This window comes from Oncorhynchus tshawytscha, linkage group LG01, assembly GCF_018296145.1.
Source record: "Oncorhynchus tshawytscha isolate Ot180627B linkage group LG01, Otsh_v2.0, whole genome shotgun sequence".
Classification (NCBI taxonomy): Eukaryota; Metazoa; Chordata; class Actinopteri; order Salmoniformes; family Salmonidae; genus Oncorhynchus; species Oncorhynchus tshawytscha.
In genome coordinates this window covers 50,276,887-50,296,806 of record NC_056429.1, presented here as the reverse complement: position 1 = coordinate 50,296,806, position 19,920 = coordinate 50,276,887, and the positions used below count along the sequence as shown (strand labels likewise).

At 41.5% G+C, this 19,920-nt stretch overlaps 1 protein-coding gene across 4 annotated transcripts; it reads left to right on the top strand.

The window, feature by feature from the left end:
• Window positions 1-1,964: 1,964 nt before the first annotated feature.
• LOC112252622 (chondroitin sulfate N-acetylgalactosaminyltransferase 2) lies at window positions 1,965-19,062 on the top strand. Of its 4 annotated transcripts, none has more exons than XM_024424079.2 (9): window positions 1,965-2,078; window positions 7,574-7,652; window positions 7,823-8,533; window positions 9,243-9,459; window positions 9,555-9,656; window positions 9,888-10,066; window positions 10,247-10,341; window positions 16,666-16,747; window positions 16,841-19,062. In XM_024424079.2, the coding sequence occupies exons 3-9, from the start codon at window positions 7,882-7,884 to the stop codon at window positions 17,131-17,133; spliced, it is 1,620 nt and encodes a 539-aa protein (XP_024279847.1). In that variant the 5' UTR covers window positions 1,965-2,078; window positions 7,574-7,652; window positions 7,823-7,881; the 3' UTR covers window positions 17,134-19,062. The 4 variants fall into 4 exon arrangements, with proteins under 4 accessions (XP_024279847.1, XP_024279839.1, XP_024279820.1 ...); XM_024424071.2 differs by having other exon boundaries at window positions 7,820-8,533; XM_024424052.2 differs by lacking the exon at window positions 7,574-7,652.
• The last annotated feature ends 858 nt before the right edge of the window (window positions 19,063-19,920 follow it).

The following is a 19,920-nucleotide window of genomic DNA, read 5'->3' as shown; positions in this document are numbered from 1 at the left end:
TTTTCAGTAACACATGCTTGGCAGAATTAGATTACCTTGTTATTTAATAAAAATATTTTGTGTGTGTATGTTACTCTTTAAGATCGGTTTAATGTAGTTGTCATTGGAGGAGGGCAGGGAGGGAAGTCTAACCTGAACCTCAACTTTCCATGTCTACTTCCTTGACAGACTATTGTTGTGAGGCCAAATAATTGTTAACCAGAACATGTGTGCAGCAGAACTGTATTATCATGATGGTAACTCAAAGATTGCACAATATAACATTATTTTAGGGGATGGAAAATGGCTTCTGTGCCGTAATGAACTCCTTGATTTGCCCTGACAGAATGAGATTGTGCTTTTAATGACAAAGTCCTATCCAAGCATTTAATTAAAGATATTTACCACTGTCATTCAGCCATTGTCTAAATAGAATATACGTGACCTAACATACTGAACTTGCTGCCCAGTGTTAGAGGTTATAGCCATCCCGTCATGCAAAAGCTATATTTGTTTGCAGAAAATAAATTCCAAGAAATTGAATTTCTTGACTTCCAAGAAATGATTGTATTTGTCACATGCACTGAGTACAACAGGTGTAGACGTTACTGTCAAATAATTACTTCAACTACACAGATTTACACATTTGAAAATAAAAATAGTAACCCAAGAGGAAGAAAATACACAAGAATTAAGCTATATAAAGGGAGCACCAAAGCCAGTACAAGATCACTGTGCAGGGGTTTGAGGTATTTGAGGTAGATACAGTTGAAGTCAGAAGTTCACATACACTTAGGATGGAGTCATTAAAACTTGTTTTTCAACCACTCCACAAATTTCTTGTTAACAAACTATAGTTTCAGCAAGTTGGTTAGGACATCTACTTTGTGTGTTGACACAAGTCATTTTTCCAACAATTGTTTACAGACAGATTATTTGACTTATAATTCCCTGTATCACAATTCCAGTGGGTCAGAAGTTTACATACACTAAGTTGACTGTGCCTTTAAAACAGTTTAGGAAATTCCAGAAAATTATGTCATGGCTTTAGAAGCTTCTGATTGACATCATTTGAGTCAATTGGAGGTGTACCTGTGGATGTATTTCAAGGCCTACTTTCAAACTCATTGCCTAATATTGAAACTTCTGACCCACTGGAATTGTGATACAGTGACATATAAATAAAAATAATATGTCTGTAAACAATTGTTGGAAAAATGACTTGTGTCATCCAAAATTTCCAAAACTATAGTTTGTTAACAAGAAATGTGTGTAGTGGTTGAAAAATTAGTTTTAATGACTCCATCCTAAGTGTATGTAAACTTCCAACTTCAACTGTACATAAAGGCATCATGTGCTACTGCCAGCTGAGTGAAAAATAATTATATTTTTTATTTATTCTTAATAAGTTATCACTCAAATCAAAGTTTGTCAATGTCTTTTCAGATGTTAAAAGCGGCCTGGATGGGAAATAAGGCACCATTTTATTTGTATTTATCCTTTATTTAACTGGGCAAGCCAGTTTAAGAACAGATTATTATTTACAATGGCCTAGGAACAGTGGGTTTGTTCAGGGTACTGGCCCAACGCTCTAACCACAAGGCTACCTGCCGCCACTTTAGTTAAGAACAAATTCTTATTTACAATGACAGCCTAAGAACAGTGGGTGAACTGCCTTGTTCAGGGGCAGAACAACAGATTTGTACATTGTCCGCACGGCGATTCAATCTAGCAACCTTTCGGTTACTAGTCCAACTCTCTAACCACTGGGCTACCTGCCATCCCTTTAAATGCACTTGCATTTATTATACTTTTAATTAACTTTAATAATTGATTGATTAACTTGAGTTGTCTTTTATTAATTGCTGGCTGTGTCATACGTCTTTCACTTGTTTAACATTTAATTTAGTTTTTTATGAAGATTTCGCCTATTGCTATCTGCAAATGTATGAACTTTTATTTTGAAGTAGCTACAGAAACGCCTTGGCCGCCCGGAAGTATAGTTTTTTCGATCAGTCCACTTTCCCTCTGTGGCGTTGTTTAGCATCCCTTTTGATGTTACTGCGTTTTATTCCTTGAAAGGAGGTCTGACTATATGAGTAAGTATTTGCTAAAAATATTATTTACTGTTCGACGCAAATATTTGTTGATATATAGCTAGCTAACTAGCTAAACAACACTACCAGCTCCAATCAAGCCGTTGTTTACACGTATCTAGGTGTTAGCTAGCTTCCCAGCTAGCCAACTCTGGTTCCCTTTGTAGTTTGGTTGTTATCTATCTAGCCACAAGCTCATATAGGCTCGGCTAACGTTGTAGTGTCGCTTGTTAGCTAGCTATTTTCCGAGAGGTAGCAGTTACATAAGCAGACATTGCATTAACGTTCTCCTGGCAGCAGGATCGCGGAATTATCTTTCAAAATAATAGGCCCACTACAAAGACATCCTACACTTTGGGAAGGTAGATATTTTTTGTCACTCCGGTGCGGTACAACTGTTTTTCATAGCATTGCAACCACCTTTGAAAAAAATAAATGGATAAATTGACGTACTTTTAATATTCATAAAAATATTTCTTTAGAAGGTTTACACCAATACTGATGTCTTGAAAGCTATTGTGTAGTAGGCTATATGTAAAGAAATACACTTTTAATCAAATACAAATATATTGTCATGAAACGGGCAGGGAGCAGGTCTCGAAACCTCGACCTTCGAGCCCGAGGTCTGGCGCGCTATCGACTGTGCGTAGTAAAAAGCATGCTCGTGTGGCAGGGTCGATTTCCGCGCTTATAAACCCAGGGTCGTTACAATATGTAATTGGAATTATTCAATAGTCTACAAATTTGAAATTGGTCTTATTGTGCAGGACAACTGGTTTAATACAGAGTGCTGGTGACTCCTTACACCACCCACTCCATTCACTGTATAATAAATACATATTGGCTTATAGTGAAAAAACTATTATTTGTGCCGATGTAAATGTGGGTTGGGAGTACTCAGTAGGGTCTGTAGAGTTATATGATGTCATTTCATGGGGCACTGAATAATACGGAGTGCTGCTACAGCAGAACAGATAGAACAATGAGACAGATATTTCCCCGGATGTATAAAGGTGAAGCGTCGGGTTTCCACTCACTACCAAATACAGTAGTGAGAGGAAGCCCAGTGGCCGGCAGTGGGGAAAGATGGAACCAGATGGATTATGGCCTACATTATACTAATTTTCTCATCAATGAAACATTTGATCTCAAAGTTCTCTTTTCCCAAAATTAGAATATGTTACGAACAGAGTGGACAATGTTTTGTAGACTTTACTCTTTCCCAGAGTAAAAAAAAAATGACATTGTTCAGAAGGAGCGCAAAGGCGAATTGAGTTATTGCACAAGCACACTTCACAGAGTAGGCATTCCCTAACGGAAATATGCAAATGTATGTTGAACGGGCCAGTAGGATCTCGCTAGCTCGTGCTTGGCTCTGCCCACATCAATCCTTGTTCTGTCCACTATGACTCACTTGTTCCCATTGGAAAAGACAGGCTGTGGTCTATCTTGGGTTAGTTATCGAAATCTTTGACTGCAGTGTAGCCATCTGATCATTAGCATGTTCTATTTGTATGTTAATTGCTTTGGTAGTTCCTGTCACGCCAAACTTGATTCCTCACCATCATTGGGTGTGGTGAGACCTTCTCCAAGTGAATTACTTCATATCACAATCTGTTTGGATTTATTCCATGAATCTAAATCTTACACAGTTCACAGATAGGGTCTTTCAGGAGGTGTGTTTTGGTCTAAAAAGAGCCTAAAATGTCCACTTTCAGCTTCTCAAAAATTGAGATAGAAATGTAAAAAGCATGTCAAACATCCTTCCTCCCGATGAAATTTCTATGTGAGAATTACCAGAACAATGTGAGAATACTAAAAATATTTGAGTTTAAATGCATTTGGCTACTGTAGCCGCAACTGTAGCCACAAAACATGGTTAAAACTATAACTTTGATATCATGGATGGTTAGTCATTGCATCCATAGCTCTGTCTATGAATTTGAGTGGTACATTTCTCCAGCACCATCCCTCAGCTTTTTACTGAAAGTGTTTCTACTTATGATTGTTGCTTAAAATAAGACAGGATTTCTAATAAGACAAAGGCAAAGTAATAGTAACTTGTATTTTCTCACAAATGACAATTGGGAGACATGGGCTGTATGATCCATGAGTTTAGGCATTTCTTAGTGAGCACATATTTTATGAGGAGGCAAATAAAATGTTCACACAATTGCCAAAAAAACAACACAGATTCCTGTGACTTTCAATCCAGAACCTAAGCCCTAGGGGCAAACTATTTATTTGTCAAGCCAAGCAATTGTCCTGATGCAATTTTTTGGCACATGTTAAGGCTGGCCTTGGGCTGATTTAAATGTATAAAGCCAAGATGCAGCCGGCTCATCAGCATTAGGTTGTTAAGAGGTATGCCAGTCCATCATTGTTTTCATTGTGTCTTTGAAGCAGTTGGCTTCTCAACTAATCACCTACTTATAATCAGTAATTGGCACCTCTGTTAGGCCATGGCAAGTGTGCATGGAAGTCGGTAGCATGGAATGGCATTTTATTACACACTGGAAGTGAACAGGGTAAGCTAAAAAAGTACTCCCAACACCACATTTACATCAGCGCAAATAATATATATTTATTTATTTTTATTTTTATATAAGCCAATATATAGTTCAAATACAGTGATTTGCTTTGTCTATCAAATGGGTGTAGTAAAAGGCCAGCAACACTCCGTATTATTCACTGCCCCATGAAATTACACCGTATATAGATTGTACAGACCCTACTGAGTACCCAACCCCTATTTTACATCGGCACAAATAATAGATTTTTCACTATAAGCCAATATGTATTTAATATACAGTGATTTGTGTTGTGGCCTATGGAATGAGTGTAGTAAAAGGTCAGCAATACTCTGTATTATTTAGTGCCCTCATGAAATGACCCTATAAAGTATTCACACCCCTTGACTTTTTCCACATTTTGTTGTTACAAAATTGTATTAATTGTAAATTTCTGTCAGCGATCTACACAAAATACTCTGTTATGTCAAAGTGGAAAAATTCTAACACTTGTAAAACAAAATCATGAAAAATAAAAGACTAATATATCTTGATTAGATAGGTATTCAACCCAGAGTCAATACATGTTAGAATCAACTTTGGCAGCGATTACAGTTTTTAGTCTTTCTGGGTAAGTCTCTTAAGAGCTTTCCACACCTGGATTGTGCAACATTTTTCCATTCCTTTCAAAATTCTTCAAGCTGGTTGTTGATCATTGCTAGACAACCATTTTCAGGTCTTGCCATATATTTTCAAGCAGATTTAAGACAAAACTGTAACTTGGCCACACAACATTCACACGGTAAAAAACTCCAGTGTAGATTTGGCCTTGTGTTTTAGGTTCTCGTCCTGCTGAAAGGTGAATTAATCTCCCAGTGTCTAGTGGAAAGCAGACTGAACCAGGTTTTCCTCAAAGATTTTGCCTGTGCTTAACCCCATCCCGTTTCTTTTTTATCCTGAAAAACTCCCCAGTCCTTATTAACGATTACAATTGGGCTCCCAAGTGGCGCAGCGGTCTAAGGCACTGCATCTCAGTGCTTAGAGGCGTCACTACAGACTAGAGGTCGACCGATTATGATTTTTCAACGCCGATACCGATTATTGGGGGGCCGACAGAGCCGATACCGATTAATCGGCCAAATGTTTTTTTTCTTTGTAATAATGACAATTACAACAATACTGAATGAACACTTATTTTAACTTAATATAATACATCAATAAAATCAATTTAGCCTCAAGTAAATAATGAAACATGTTCAATTTGGTTTAAATAATGCAAAAACAGTGTTGGAGAAGAAAGTAAAAGTGCAATATGTGCTATTTAAGAAAGCTAACGTTTCAGTTCCTTGCTCAGAACATGAGAACATATGAAAGCTGGTGGTTCCTTTTAACATGAGTCTTCAATATTCCCAGGTAAGAAGTTTTAGGTTGTAGTTATTATAGGAATTATAGGACTATTTCCCTCTATACCGTTTGTATTTCATTAACCTTTGACTATTGGATGTTCTTATAGGCACTTTAGTATTGCCAGTGTAACAGTATAGCTTCCGTCCCTCTCCTCGCTCCTCCCTGGGCTCGAACCAGCAACACAACGACAACAGCCACCATCGAAGCAGCGCTACCCATGCAGAGCAAGGGGAACAACTACTAGAAGGCTCAGAGCGAGTGACGTTTGAAATGCTATTAGCGAGCTAACTAGCTAGCCATTTCACTTCGGTTACACCAGTCTCTTCTCGGGAGTTGATGGGCTTGAAGTCATAAACAGCGCAATGCTTGACGCACAACGAAGAGCTGCTGGCAAAACGCAAAGAAAGTGCTGTTTGAATGAATGTTTACACGCCTGCTTCTGCCTACCACCGCTCAGTCAGATACTTAGATACTTGTATGCTCAGTCAGATTATATGCAACGCAGGACACGCTAGATGAAATCTAGTAATATCAACAACCATGTGTAGTTAACTAGTGATTATGATTGATTGTTTTTTATAAGATACAATTAATGCTAGCTTGCAACTTACCTTGGCTTACTGCATTCGCGTAACAGGCGTAATCTTTGTGGAGTGCAACGAGAGAGAGGCAGGTCGTTATTGCGTTGGACTAGTTAACTGTAAGGTTGCAAGATTGGGTCCCCCGAGCTGACAAGGTGAAAATCTGTCATTCTGCCCCTGAACAAGGCAGTTAACCCACCGTTCCTAGGCCGTCATTGAAAATAAGAATGTGTTCTTAACGGACTTGCCTAGTTAAATAAAAATTAAATAAAGGTGTAAAAAAAAGTTGGGGGGGGGAATCGGCGCCCACAAATACCGATTTCCGATTGTTATGAAAACTTGAAATCGGCGCTAATTAATCGGTCGACCTCTACTACAGACACCCTGGTTCGAATCCAGGCTGTATCACAACTGGCCGTGATTGGGAGTCCCATAGGGCAGTGCACAATTGGCCCAGCGTCGTCCGGGTTTGGCCTGTGTAGGCCGTCATTGTAAATCAGAATTCGTTCTTAACTGACTTGCCTAGTTAAATAAAAAAATAAATAGCAATCTGTATTTTTAGATAGTTGTCTTAAATAGACATGTAAGAAAAAATAGGTGCATTTGCTAAATAGCACAAGAGAAATCGTCATTGATTAAAATGTAATATCTTTTGAATTAGTTTTCCACCTTGCAATGTTTTGAAATGCAGGCCTTTATTTTGAAGTTTACCACAGGAAAGTGACGTCATCGTTAGTCCTGCTAGCAGAATAGTAGTAGACATTGCTGCTTTGTATGACACGGCCCTGAGATCGAGTCTTAAATAAAAATCACATTGAGGGAAAGTGGTTCAGAGGACAGTCTATTCTAGTTACCTCGTATAACCTAGTAAAATATCATGAAATTCAAGTTCCTCTTGAAATCATACCTAGGTCAACATTGCATTTATTTCACCAGCATTTCTTTTCTTGCATAATTTGTTGTCAGCATATTGATTACTGATTTGCATTTTCTTCTAAAGGTTCTAAATACACACTGATGGAAGGAATGAAAATGGATACCACTCACAATGTAACTCCCCATCAAACAAGACACACGAGGTGTTCCTGACTTTATCTGAATGATGTGACATAAATGAACAAAATAGCTTTTTATAGCTGCACTCGAACAAACATCCAACTTGAGTTGCTAATATAACTTGTTAATTAAAGGGAACTTTTGAACAATCCTAGAATATGCATTGGGCCTAATTCTGTACATCTTAAAGTAGATTTCCCTGACGTTGAAGGGGAATGCAGACTTGTCACCCATAGACTGCATGCGAGTGTGATGCCCAGGCGAAGCTTGCCGCTGCAGGGCCGGATGCGCTGGATGCTCCTGGGGCTCTTCCTGTTGCTGGTCCTCCTCCTCTTTGCTTACCTGCTGGAGTGCACTCCCCCAGCTGATGTTAGCCTGGTCCTGCCTGGCCTGGGAGGGGAGTCCCATGGAAAGGAGTACTACCAGGCACTGCTGCAAGAGCAGGAGGAGCGGTACCTCAGCCGCTCCGCCAGCCTCAAGCGGCAGATCGCCCAACTCAAGCAGGAGCTCCAGGAGATGAGTGAGAAACTCAAGGTCCTGCAGGACAGAAAGGAAGGTCCCGGGGTCCAGGGGCTTGTTGAAACCAAGGACCAGGAGCCTGGGGATCTTCTCGAATTCCTCCACTCCCAGATCGACAAAGCCGAGGTGAACACGGGAGCACGACTGCCCAGCGAGTACGCCCTGGTCCCCTTCGAGAGCTTCACCTCTAGTAAGGTGTATCAGCTGGAGATGGGGCTGACCAGGCACCCAGAGGAGAAGCCTGTGCGGAAGGACCGCAGGGATGAGCTGGTGGAGGTCATTGAGGCAGCCCTGGATGTCATAAACAACCCAGATGAGGAGGATGGCCAGGAGGATGATGTGCCCATTCAGAGGCAGACCTACACCGAGAGCCACTTTACTGAGGGTAAGAGCGCTATACTGGGGTAATGTATAGCAGTGGTTCTCAACCTGATCCTCGGGGCCCCCCCAGTCACTCCACATATTATTTATTCCACTACCAGCATGGCTGATTTAATTATGGGTCTGATGATAGATTGACTAATTAAATCAGATGTGCTAGTGCTGCCACATACACTGAGTGTACAAAACATTAGGAACACCTGCTTTTTCTATGATAGACTGACCAGGTGAATCCAGGTGACAAAAAATGTAAGTGCCTTTGAATAAGGTATGGTAGTAGGTGCCAGGCACACCAGTTTGAGTGTCAAGAACTTCAACGCTGCTGGGATTTTCAAGCTCAATGGTTTCCCGTTTGTATCAAGAATGATCCACCAACCAAAGGACATCCAACCAACTTCACACCGTGGGAAGCATTGGAGTCAACATGGGCCAGCTTCCCCATGGAACGCTTTTGACACCTTGTAGTGTCCATGCCCCCAACAAATTGAGGCTGTTCTGAGGGCAAAGGGGGATGCAACTCAAAATTAGGAAGGTGTTCCTAGTGTTTTGTACACTCAGTGTATGTGGAGTGGCTGAGGGCCAGCATGGGAACCCCTGATGCAGATTACTATCTGCTTGTTTCATGCAAGCAAAAATGTAATCTAGCCTGTAAAGTTGAACAATATTTGTTCCCTATGTTTGACAAAACTGATGTTTCCCCTTTATGTGGGCAGGGCTGTACAGAACAGAACGGGACAAGGGCACACTCTACGAGCTCTTCTTTGCAAAAGAGGACTCCGACAACTTCCGCCATGTCACTCTTTTCCGTCCTTTTGGTCCTTTAATGAAAGTCAGAAGCACGTCTGTAGAAACAACTGGAGTCATCATTAATATCATTGTTCCGTTGGCAGGCAGAACAGAGGCATTCTCACAGTTCCTACACAACTTCAGGTTAGTGGTGGTGAGTCACGTGAAAAGGGCAATATGCAGCCTATGCCTAGTATTTGTGAAGATTGTGGTTATAAGACAGTTATTTTTGTTTGCAGGGAAGTGTGCATAGAACACGATAGGCGAGTGCATCTTACAGTGGTCTACTTTGGACAAGAGGGCTTACAAGAGGTGAAGTCTTACTTGGAAAAAATGTCCAGGTTTGTTGTCTTTTAATATGAAAGAAAGGATTTATGTGATTTTACTGCTGTACATTTCTCACTTGTCCATATGTTATGTTATTTTCTAGTCAAGACATCAAGGAAGGAATCTACCCAATGTTTTGAGTTGCTTGGTTGAGTGTGACTGACTGATATTACCCCTGGCTCTATAGAAAAGGGAGTTTCGGGCTCAAACAACACCTCTATTTAAATGGCATTGTTGGTTTTTAGGGAGGCAAGCTTTTCCAACTACACACTTATCCCAGTGGACGAGGAGTTTTCCAGAGGCAGGGGTCTGGACATCGGTGCCCATACCTGGAAGAAGGGTGACGTATTGATGTTCTTCTGTGATGTGGATATCTACTTCACACTGGACTATCTCAACACCTGCCGTCTTCACACCGCTCCAAGTAGGTGCCTTCTACCAAAACATTAGCCTACACATCCATGTTTCCTAATTTCTAATTATGAGTACTTAATGCAGGTGGTGTGACTTTTTTCTAAACATGTACTATATGCATTTTGGATGTAATTTATACCAAAATATACTATGTAAAACCCATCCCTTTTTGTGTTTTTTTTTCTTGTAGACAAGAGAGTCTTTTATCCGGTGGTTTTCAGTTTGTATAATCCTGCCATAGTCTATGGAAATCTGGAGCTGGCTCCCCCCATTGAAAGTCAACTTGTAAGTACCTGAAGAAATAGTGTATGTATGTACAGTTGAAGTCGGAAGTTTACATACACTTTAGCCAAATACATTTAAACTCAGTTTTTCTCAATTCCTGACATTTAATCTGAGTGGTTAGTTAGGATCACTACTTTATTTTAAAAATGTTAAATGTCAGAATAATAGTAGAGAGTGATTTATTTCAGCTTTTATTTCTTTCATCACATTCCTAGTGGGTCAGAAGTTTACATACTCAATTAGTATTTGGTAGCATTGCCTTTAAATTGTTTAACTTGGGTCAAATGTGTCAGGTAGCCTTCCACAAGCCTCCCACAATAAATTGGGTGAATTTTGTCCCATTCCTCCTGACAGAGCTGATGTAATTGAGTCAGGTTTGTAGGCCTCCTTGCTCACACATGCTTTTTCAGTTCTCCCCACAAAGTTTCTATAGGATTGAGGTCAGGGCTTAGTCAAGGTATTGGAGAGGCCATCACAATGTTGTCCTTAAGCCACATCATTTCCCTTCCTCATGGAGCCATCTATTTTGTGAAATGCACCAGTCCCTCCTGCAGCAAAGCACCCCCACAACATGATGCTGCCACCCCCGTGCTTCACAGTTGGGATGGTGTTCTTCAGCCTCCCCCTTTTTGCTCCAAACATAACGATGGTCATTATGGCCAAACAGTTCTATTTTTGTTTCATCAGACCAGAGGACATTTCTCCAAAAAGTACGATCTTTGTCCCCATGTGCAGTTGCAAACCGTAGTCTGGCTTTTTTATGGCCGTTTTGGAGCAGTGGCTTCTTCCTTGCTGAGCGGCCTTTCAGGTTATGTCGATATAGGACTAGTTTTACTGTGGATATAGATACTTTTCTACCTGTTTCGTCCAGCATTTTAACAAGGTCCTTTGCTGTTCTGGGATTGATTTTCAATTTTCGCACCAAAGTATGTTCATCTCTAGGAGACGCATCTCCTTTCTGAGTGGTATGACATCTGCGTGGTCCCATGGTGTTTAATGGCACACTATTGTTTGTACAGACGAACGTGGTACCCTCAGGCGTTTGGAAATTGCTTCCAGCAGAGCGGGAAAAAATCCCAGTGGCTAGATGTGCCAAGCTTATAGAGACAGACCCTAAGAGATTTCCAGCTGTAATTGCTGTAAAAGGTGTCTCCGCAAAGTATTGTCTTTTGGAATAGCATTCATGGAATAGCATTCATTTCTCAGAACCAGAATAGACTTTCAGAAGAAAGTCTTTGTTTCTAACCATTTTGAGCTGTCATCAAAAGCACAAATGCTTACACTCCACATACTCAACTAGTCTAAAGGACAGTTTTATTGCTTCTTTAATTAGTGCAACAGTTTTCAGCTGTACTAACAGAATTGCAAAAGGGTTTTCTAATGATCAATTAGCCTTTTAAAATGATAAACTTGGATTAGCTAACACAACATGCCATTGGAACACAGGAATGATGGTAATGCTGATAATGGGCCTCTGTACGCCTATGTAGATATTCCATAAAAAATCAGCTGTTTCCAGCTACAAAAGTCATTTACAACATTAGCAACATCTACACTGTATTTCTGATCAATTTTATGTTATTTTAAATGGACAGAAAATGTGCTTTTCTTTCAAAACAAGGACATTTCTAAGTGGCCCCAAACTTACACACACACACACACACACACACACAATACCAGTCAAAAGTTTGGACACCTACTTATTTTTATTATTTTCTACATTGTAGAATAATAGTGAAGACATCAAAACTATTAAATAACACATATGGAATCATGTAGTAACCAAAAAAGTGTTACTCATATAAAATATGTTTTGATTTGTTTACAGTGAGGGGGAAAAAGTATTAGATCCCCTGCTGATTTTGTACGTTTGCCCACTGACAAAGAAATGATCAGTCTATAATTTTAATGGTAGGTGTATTTGGACAGTGTGAGACAGAATAACAAAGAAATCCAGAAAAGCACATGTCAAAAATGTTATATATTGAATATGCATTTTAATGAGGGAAATAAGTATTTGACCCCTCTCAATCAGAAAGATTTCTGGCTCCCAGGTGTCTTTTATACAGGTAACGAGCTGAGATTAGGAGCACACTCTTAAAGGGAGTGCTCCTAATCTCAGTTTGCTTCTGTGGACAGGTGTCTTTTATACAATCAATCAGATTCCAAACTCTCCACCATGGCCAAGACCAAAGAGCTCTCCAAGGATGTCAGGGACAAGATTGTAGACCTACACAAGGCCGGAATGGGCTACAAGACCATCGCCAAGCAGCTTGTTGAGAAGGTGACAACAGTTGGTGCGATTATTCGCAAATGGAAGAAACGCAAAAGAACTGTCAATCTCCCTCTGCCTGGGGCTCCATGCAGGATCTCACCTCGTGGAGTTGCTATGATCATGAGAACAGTGAGGAATCAGCCCAGAACTACACGGGAGGATCTTGTCAATGATCTCAAGGCAGCTGGGACCATAGTCACCAAGAAAACAATTGGTAACACACTACGCTGTGAAGGATGGAAATCCTGCAGCGCCCGCAAGGTCCCCCTGCTCAAGAAAGCACATATACATGCCCTTCTGAAGTTTGCCAATGAACAATTGAAAGATTCAGAGGACAACTGGGTGAAAGTGTTGTGGTCGGATGAGACCAAAATGGAGCTCTTTGGCATCAACTCAACTCGCCGTGTTTGGAGGAGGAGGAATGCTGCCTATGACCCCAAGAACACAATCCCCACCGTCAAACATGGAGGTGGAAACATTATGCTTTGGGGGTGTTTTTGGGGGTGGGACAGGACAACTTCGCTGCATCAAAGGGACGATGGATGGGGCCATGTACCATCAAATCTTGGGTGAGAACCTCCTTCCGTCAGCCAAGGCATTGAAAATGGGTCGTGGATCGGTATTCCAGCATGACAATGACCCCAAACACACAGCCAAGGCAACAAAATGGCTCAAGAAGAAGCACATTAAGGTCCTGGAATGGCCTAGCCAGTCTCCAGACCTTAATCCCATAGAAAATCTGTGAAGGTTCAAGTTGCCAAACGTCAGTCTCGAAACCTTAATGACTTGGAGAAGATCTGCAAAGAGGAGCGGGACAAAATCCCTCCTGAGATGTGTGCAAACCTGGTGGCCAACCCAAAGAAACGTCTAACCTCTGTGATTGCCACCAAGTACTAAGTCATGTTTTGCAGAGGGGTCAAATACACTGCTCAAAAACATAAAGGGAACACTAAAATAACACATCCTAGATCTGAATGAATGAAATATTCTTATTAAATACTTTTTTCTTTACATTAGTTGAATGTGCTGACAACAAAATCACACACACATTATCAATGGAAATCAAATTTATCAACCCATGGAGGTCTGGATTTAGAGACACACTTAAAATTAAAGTGGAAAACCACACTACAGGCTGATCCAACTTTGATGTAATGTCCTTAAAACAAGTCAAAATGAGGCTCAGTAGTGTGTGTGGCCTCCACGTGCCTGTATGACCTCCCTACAACGCCTGGGCATGCTCCTGATGAGGTGGCGGATGGTCTCCTGAGGGATCTCCTCCTAGACCTGGACTAAAGCATCCGCCAACTCCTGGACAGTCTGTGGTGCAGCGTGGCGTTGGTGGATGACATGATGTCCCAGATGTGCTCAATTGGATTCAGGTCTGGGGAATGGGCGGGCCAGTCCATAGCATCAATGCCTTCCTCTTGCAGGAACTGCTGACATACTCCAGCCACATGAGGTCTAGCATTGTCTTGCATTAGGAGGAACCCAGGGCCAACCGCACCAGCATATGGTCTCACAAGGGGTCTGAGGATCTCATCTCGGTACCTAATGGCAGTTAGGCTACCTCTGGCGAGCACATGGAGGGCTGTGCGGCCCCCCAAAGAAATGCCACCCCACACCATGACTGACCCACCGCCAAACCGGTCATGTTGGAGGATGTTGCAGGCAGCAGAACGTTCTCCACGGCGTCTCCAGACTCTGTCACGTCTGTTCATCTGTGAAGAGCACAGGGCGCCAGTGGTGAATTTGCCAATCTTGGTGTTCTCTGGCAAATGCCAAACGTCCTGCACGGTGTTGGGCTGTAAAAGCACAACCCCCACCTGTGGACGTCGGGCCCTCCTAGAGTCTGTTTCTGACCGTTTGAGCAGACACATGCACATTTGTGGCCTGCTGGAGGTCATTTTGCAGGGCTCTGGCAGTGCTCCTCCTTGCACAAAGGCGGAGGTAGCGGTCCTGCTGCTGGTTTGTTGCCCTCCTACGGCCTCCTCCACGTCTTCTGATGTACTGGCCTGTCTCCTGGTAGCGCCTCCATGCTCTGGACACTACGCTGACAGATACAGCAAACCTTCTTGCCACAGCTCGCATTGATGTGCCATCCTGGATGAGCTGCACTACCTGAGCCACTTGTGTGGGTTGTAGACTCCGTCTCATGCTACCACTAGAGTGAAAGCACTGCCAGCATTCAAAAGTGACCAAAACATCAGCCAGGAAGCATAGGAACTGAGAAGGGGTCTGTGGTCACCACCTGCAAAACCACTCCTTTAGCTAATTGCCTATAATTTCAACCTGTTGTCTATTCCATTTGCACAACAGCATGTGAAATTTGTCAATCAGTGTTGCTTCCTAAGTGGACAGTTTGATTTCACAGAAGTGTGATTGACTTGGAGTTAAATTGTGTTGTTTAAGTGTTCCCTTTATTTTTTTGAGCAGTGTACTTATTTCCCTCATTTTAAATGCAGATCAATTTATAACATTTTTGACATGTGTTTTTCTGGATTGTTTTGTTGTTATTCTGTCTCTCACTGTTCAAATAAACCTACCATTAAAATTATAGACTGATCATTTCTTTGTCAGTGGGCAAACGTACAAAATCAGCAGGGGATCAAATACTTTCCCCCCTCTCACTGTATCCTCAAAGTAGCCACACTTTGCATTGATGACAGCTTTTCACACAGTTTGCATTCTCTCAACCAGATTCATGTCACCTGGAATGTTTGTCAATTAACAGGTGTACCTTGTTAAAAGTTTGTATGTGGAATTTATTTCCTTAATGCTTTTGAGCCAATCAGTTGTGTTGTGACAAGGTAGGGGTGGTTTACAGATGTAGCCCTATTTGGTAAAAGACCAAGTCCATATTATGGCAAGAACAGCTCAAATAAGCAAAGAGAAACAACAGTCCATAATTATCTTAAGACATGAAGGTCAGTCAATCTGGAAAATTTCAAGAACTTTGAAAGGTTCTTCAAGTGCAGTTACAAAAACCATCCAGCGCTATGATGAAACTGGCTCTCATGAGGACCGCCACAGGAAAGGAAGACCCAGAGTTACCTCTGCAGTAGAGGATAAGTTTATTAGAGTTACCAGCCTCAGAAATCTGAAATGAACTGCACCTCAGATTGCAGCCCAAATAAATGCTTCACGGAGTTCAAGTAACAGACACATCTCAACATCAACTGTTCACAGGAGACTGTGTGTATCAAGCCTTCATGGACGAATTGCTGCAAAGAAAGCACTACTAAAGGATACCAATAAGAAGAAGATACTTGCTTGGGCCAAGAAACACAACCAATTGACATTAGACCGGTGGATATCTGTCCTTTGGTGTGATGAGTCCAAATTTGAGATTTTTGGTTCCAACCACCGTGTCTTTGTGAGACACAGAGTAGGTGAACGGATGATCTCTGCATGTGTAGTTCCCAATGTGAAGCATGGAGGAGGTGGTGTGATGGTGCTTTGCTGGTGACACTGTCTGGGATTTATTTAGAATTCAAGACACACTTAACCAACATGACTACCACAGCATTTTGCAGCGATACGCCATCCCATCTGATTTGCGCTTAGTGGGACTAGCATTTGTGTTTCAACAGGACTATGACCCAAAACACACCTCCAAGCTGTGTAAGGGCTATTTGACCAAGAAGGAGAGTGATGGAGTGCTGCATCAGATGACCTCAACCCAATTGAGATGGATTGGGATGAGTTGGACCACAGAGTGAAGGAAAAGCAGCCAACGAGTGTTCAGCATATGTGGGAACTCCTTTAAGACGGTTGGAAAAGCATTCCAGGTGACTACCTCATGAAGCTGGTTGAGAGAATGTCAAGAGTATGCAAAGCTGTCATTTGTTTAACACTTAGTTACTACATGCTATTTCATAGTTATGTCTTCACTAGTATTCAATAATGTAGAAAATAGTACAAATAAAGAAACTCTGGAATGAGTAGGTGTGTGCAAACCTGGTACTGTCTATATATATTTTGTATTTAATTGTTACTTAATGTTGACATTAGTCAACTCGCCAATGACAAGTGTACTCTCCGTATAGATTCACAAGAAAGATGCTGGATTCTGGAGAGATTTTGGCTTTGGAATGACATGTCAGTACCGCTCGGACTTCCTCAATATAGGTAAGCAGTGTTGACTGATAAGTATTGTTATGTGTGCTTGCTACATATTTTTACTGTGACAATTATATTCTACCCCTCAATTGTATTTTCTAGGAGGTTTTGACCTGGAAGTGAAAGGTTGGGGTGTGGAAGATGTCCACTTGTACAGGAAGTACCTGCGGAGCGACCTGATTGTGACGCGTACTCCGGTATCTGGCCTCTTCCACCTGTGGCACGAGAAGCAGTGTGCAGACGAGCTGACTCCAGAACAGTATCGCATGTGCATCCAGTCCAAAGCCATGAACGAGGCTTCCCATTCCCACCTGGGCATGCTGGTGTTCCGCGAGGAGATCGAGAATCACCTCCGCAAGCAGGCCTACAAGACCCAGAGCAATACTGAAAACTGAATGGCTTTTCGTTAGGCGGCCATCTTGGGTACTCTAAATCAGAACTCCTCGCATTTTTTAAATTTTATTTTAAATATAAATACAAGAACTGCGGTACACATGTCGTTACTAACATGATTAAAACCAGTTTACACACAATCTTGTTACATTTCACAGCTCAGCTAAAGACACCTATGAATGTACAAAAATGGATGTAAATGTAGTAAATGTGAAGTGTCAACTTAAACATTTCAAGAGACTGAGAATGGCACTACTTGTGTCAACAACACAAAAAGGCTAATGGAACATCTTTGAAGCTGGGGAAACTTGCATAACCTATCATTAGCAAGTTAAGGAAATGTTCTTGCCTGTGAGGTCAAGCAATCAATGGACAAGTGTTGTTTTTAAAGAATCGCTACTATAACCTGTTCTCTCTATAGCCATATTGTTTAATTTGTGTAAAAATGTCAAGCTTGGTTTAAAGTTGTACAGTGACTAAAAAAAGGGACCTTATGTTAGAATATGATTTGTTCAAAGGAACCATCAGTCAGGGGCAGTGCTCATCAGCATCGAAGGTTTATCCTATCAGCGTTTATTTGGAAATGTACCAAAATCTACAGATCGGACTGGATTGAAGAAGCAATTGAAACAAAGCTTTGCAAAAAAGCATGCAGCACATTCATAATTTGCACAAGTGTCATTCTTATGACATTTCTTGATTTATTCTCTGAGGATGATTCGCAGTATTATTTCATTAAATTGAGCCTTGCAGCCAATCAATGCCAGTTAGATCTTGAATGGAATAATGTATAAATTATTTTTTGCAGCCAGGGATGTCATACTTGTCTGAATATGTGCCTATTAACTGGAGATGAGGATATTAAAGATACTTTTATATATATAGTGTATGTGGACACCCCTTCAAATTAGTGGATTTGGCTATTTCAGCCACACCCATTGCTGACAGGTGTATAAATCGAGCACACCGCCATGCAATCTCCATAGACAAACATTGACAGTAGAATGGCCTTAAAGAAGAGCTCAGTGACTTTCAAAGTGGCACCGTCATCGGATGCGACCTTTTCAGAGTTGTTTCGTCAAATTTCTACCCTGCTAGAGCTGCCCCGGTCAACTGTAAGTGATGTTATTGTGAAGTGGCAACGTGTAGGATCAACAAAGGCTCAGCCGCAAAGTGGTAGGCCACACAAACTCACAGAATGGGACCGCCGAGTGCTGAAGCATGTAAAAAAAGAAATCCACTCTACAGAGTTCCAAACTGCCTTTGGAAGCAACGTCAGCACAAGAACTGTTCGTCGGGAGCTTTATGGGCTTAATGGGTTTCCATGGCCGAGCAGCCATACACAAGCCTAAGATCACCGTTCGCAATGCCAAGCGTCGGCTGGCGTGGTGTAAAGCTTGCCACCATTGGACTCTGGAGTAGACAAATCCGGGTTTAGTGGATGCAAGGAGAACGCTACCTGCACCGTTCATGGAGGAGTAATAGAGGTCTGGTGCTGTATTTCATTGGTTTCATTAGACGATTCTGTGCTTCCAACTTTGTAGCAACAGTTTGGGGAAGGCCCTTTCCTGTTTTAGCATGACAATGCCCCCGGGCACAAGGCCTCACTAATGCCCGTGGCTGAATGGAAGAAAGTCTCCGCAGCAATATTCCAACATCTAATGGAAATCCTTGCCAGAAGAGTGGTGGCTGTTATAGCAGTGCAGTGAAGGGTGGGCCAACTCCATATTAATGTCCATGACTTTGGAATGAGATGTTTGACAAGCAGGTGTCCACATACTTTTGGTAATGTAGAATACTAAATATTCCTCCTGAGGCTATTGATAAAGTTATCAGACTGAATGTTTGCAGCCATTCATATCGTTATCATTGCCATACTTGTATGTTTTGAAATGGTCTAAACTTTATTAATAAAAAAAACATGAACTACCCATTCCAGTGTAAAAATATATATAAATGGTAGCTTAGCCTTTTATATGTAGAGCAAGCAAAATGTTTGACTTATTTTTGTGATTTCAAATGGATAGCAGGTAACAGGGTTGCAAACGTACTTTATTGAACGACCGATTAGAACCCATTGTGATTACGCTGGCCCAAAGGGCAGTTATATATTTTGTATTTAATTTCACCTTTATTTAACCAGGTAGGCAAGTTGAGAACAAGTTCTCATTTACAACTGCGACCTGGGCAAGATAAAGCAAAGCAGTTCGACACATAACAGAGTTATACATGGAGTAAAACAAACATACAGTCAATACAAATACAGTAGAAAAATAAGTCTATATACAATGTGAGCAAATGAGGTGAGAAGGGAGGTAAAGGCAATAAATAGGCCATGGTGGCGACGTAAATACAATATAGCAATTAAAACACTGGAATGGTAAATTTGACAGTAGATGAGTGTGCAAAGTAGAAATACTGGGGTGCAAAGGAGCTAAATAAATAAATACAGTAGGGGAAGCGGTAGTTGTTTGGGCTATTTATAGATGGGCTATGTACAGGTGCAGTGATCTACGAGCTGATCTGACAGCTGATGCTTAAAGCTAGTGAGGGAGATAAGTGTTTCCAGTTTGAGATTTTTGTAGTTCGTTCCAGTCATTGGCAGCAGAGAACTGGAAGGAGGTGTCTAAAGGAGGAATTGGCTTTGGGGGTGACAAGTGAGATATACCTGCTGGAACGCGTGCTACTGGTGGGTGCAGCTATGGTGACCAGTGAACAGAGAGGAAACGGGACTTTACCTAGCAGGGTCTTGCAGATGACCTGGAACCAGTGGGTTTGGCGATGAGTAT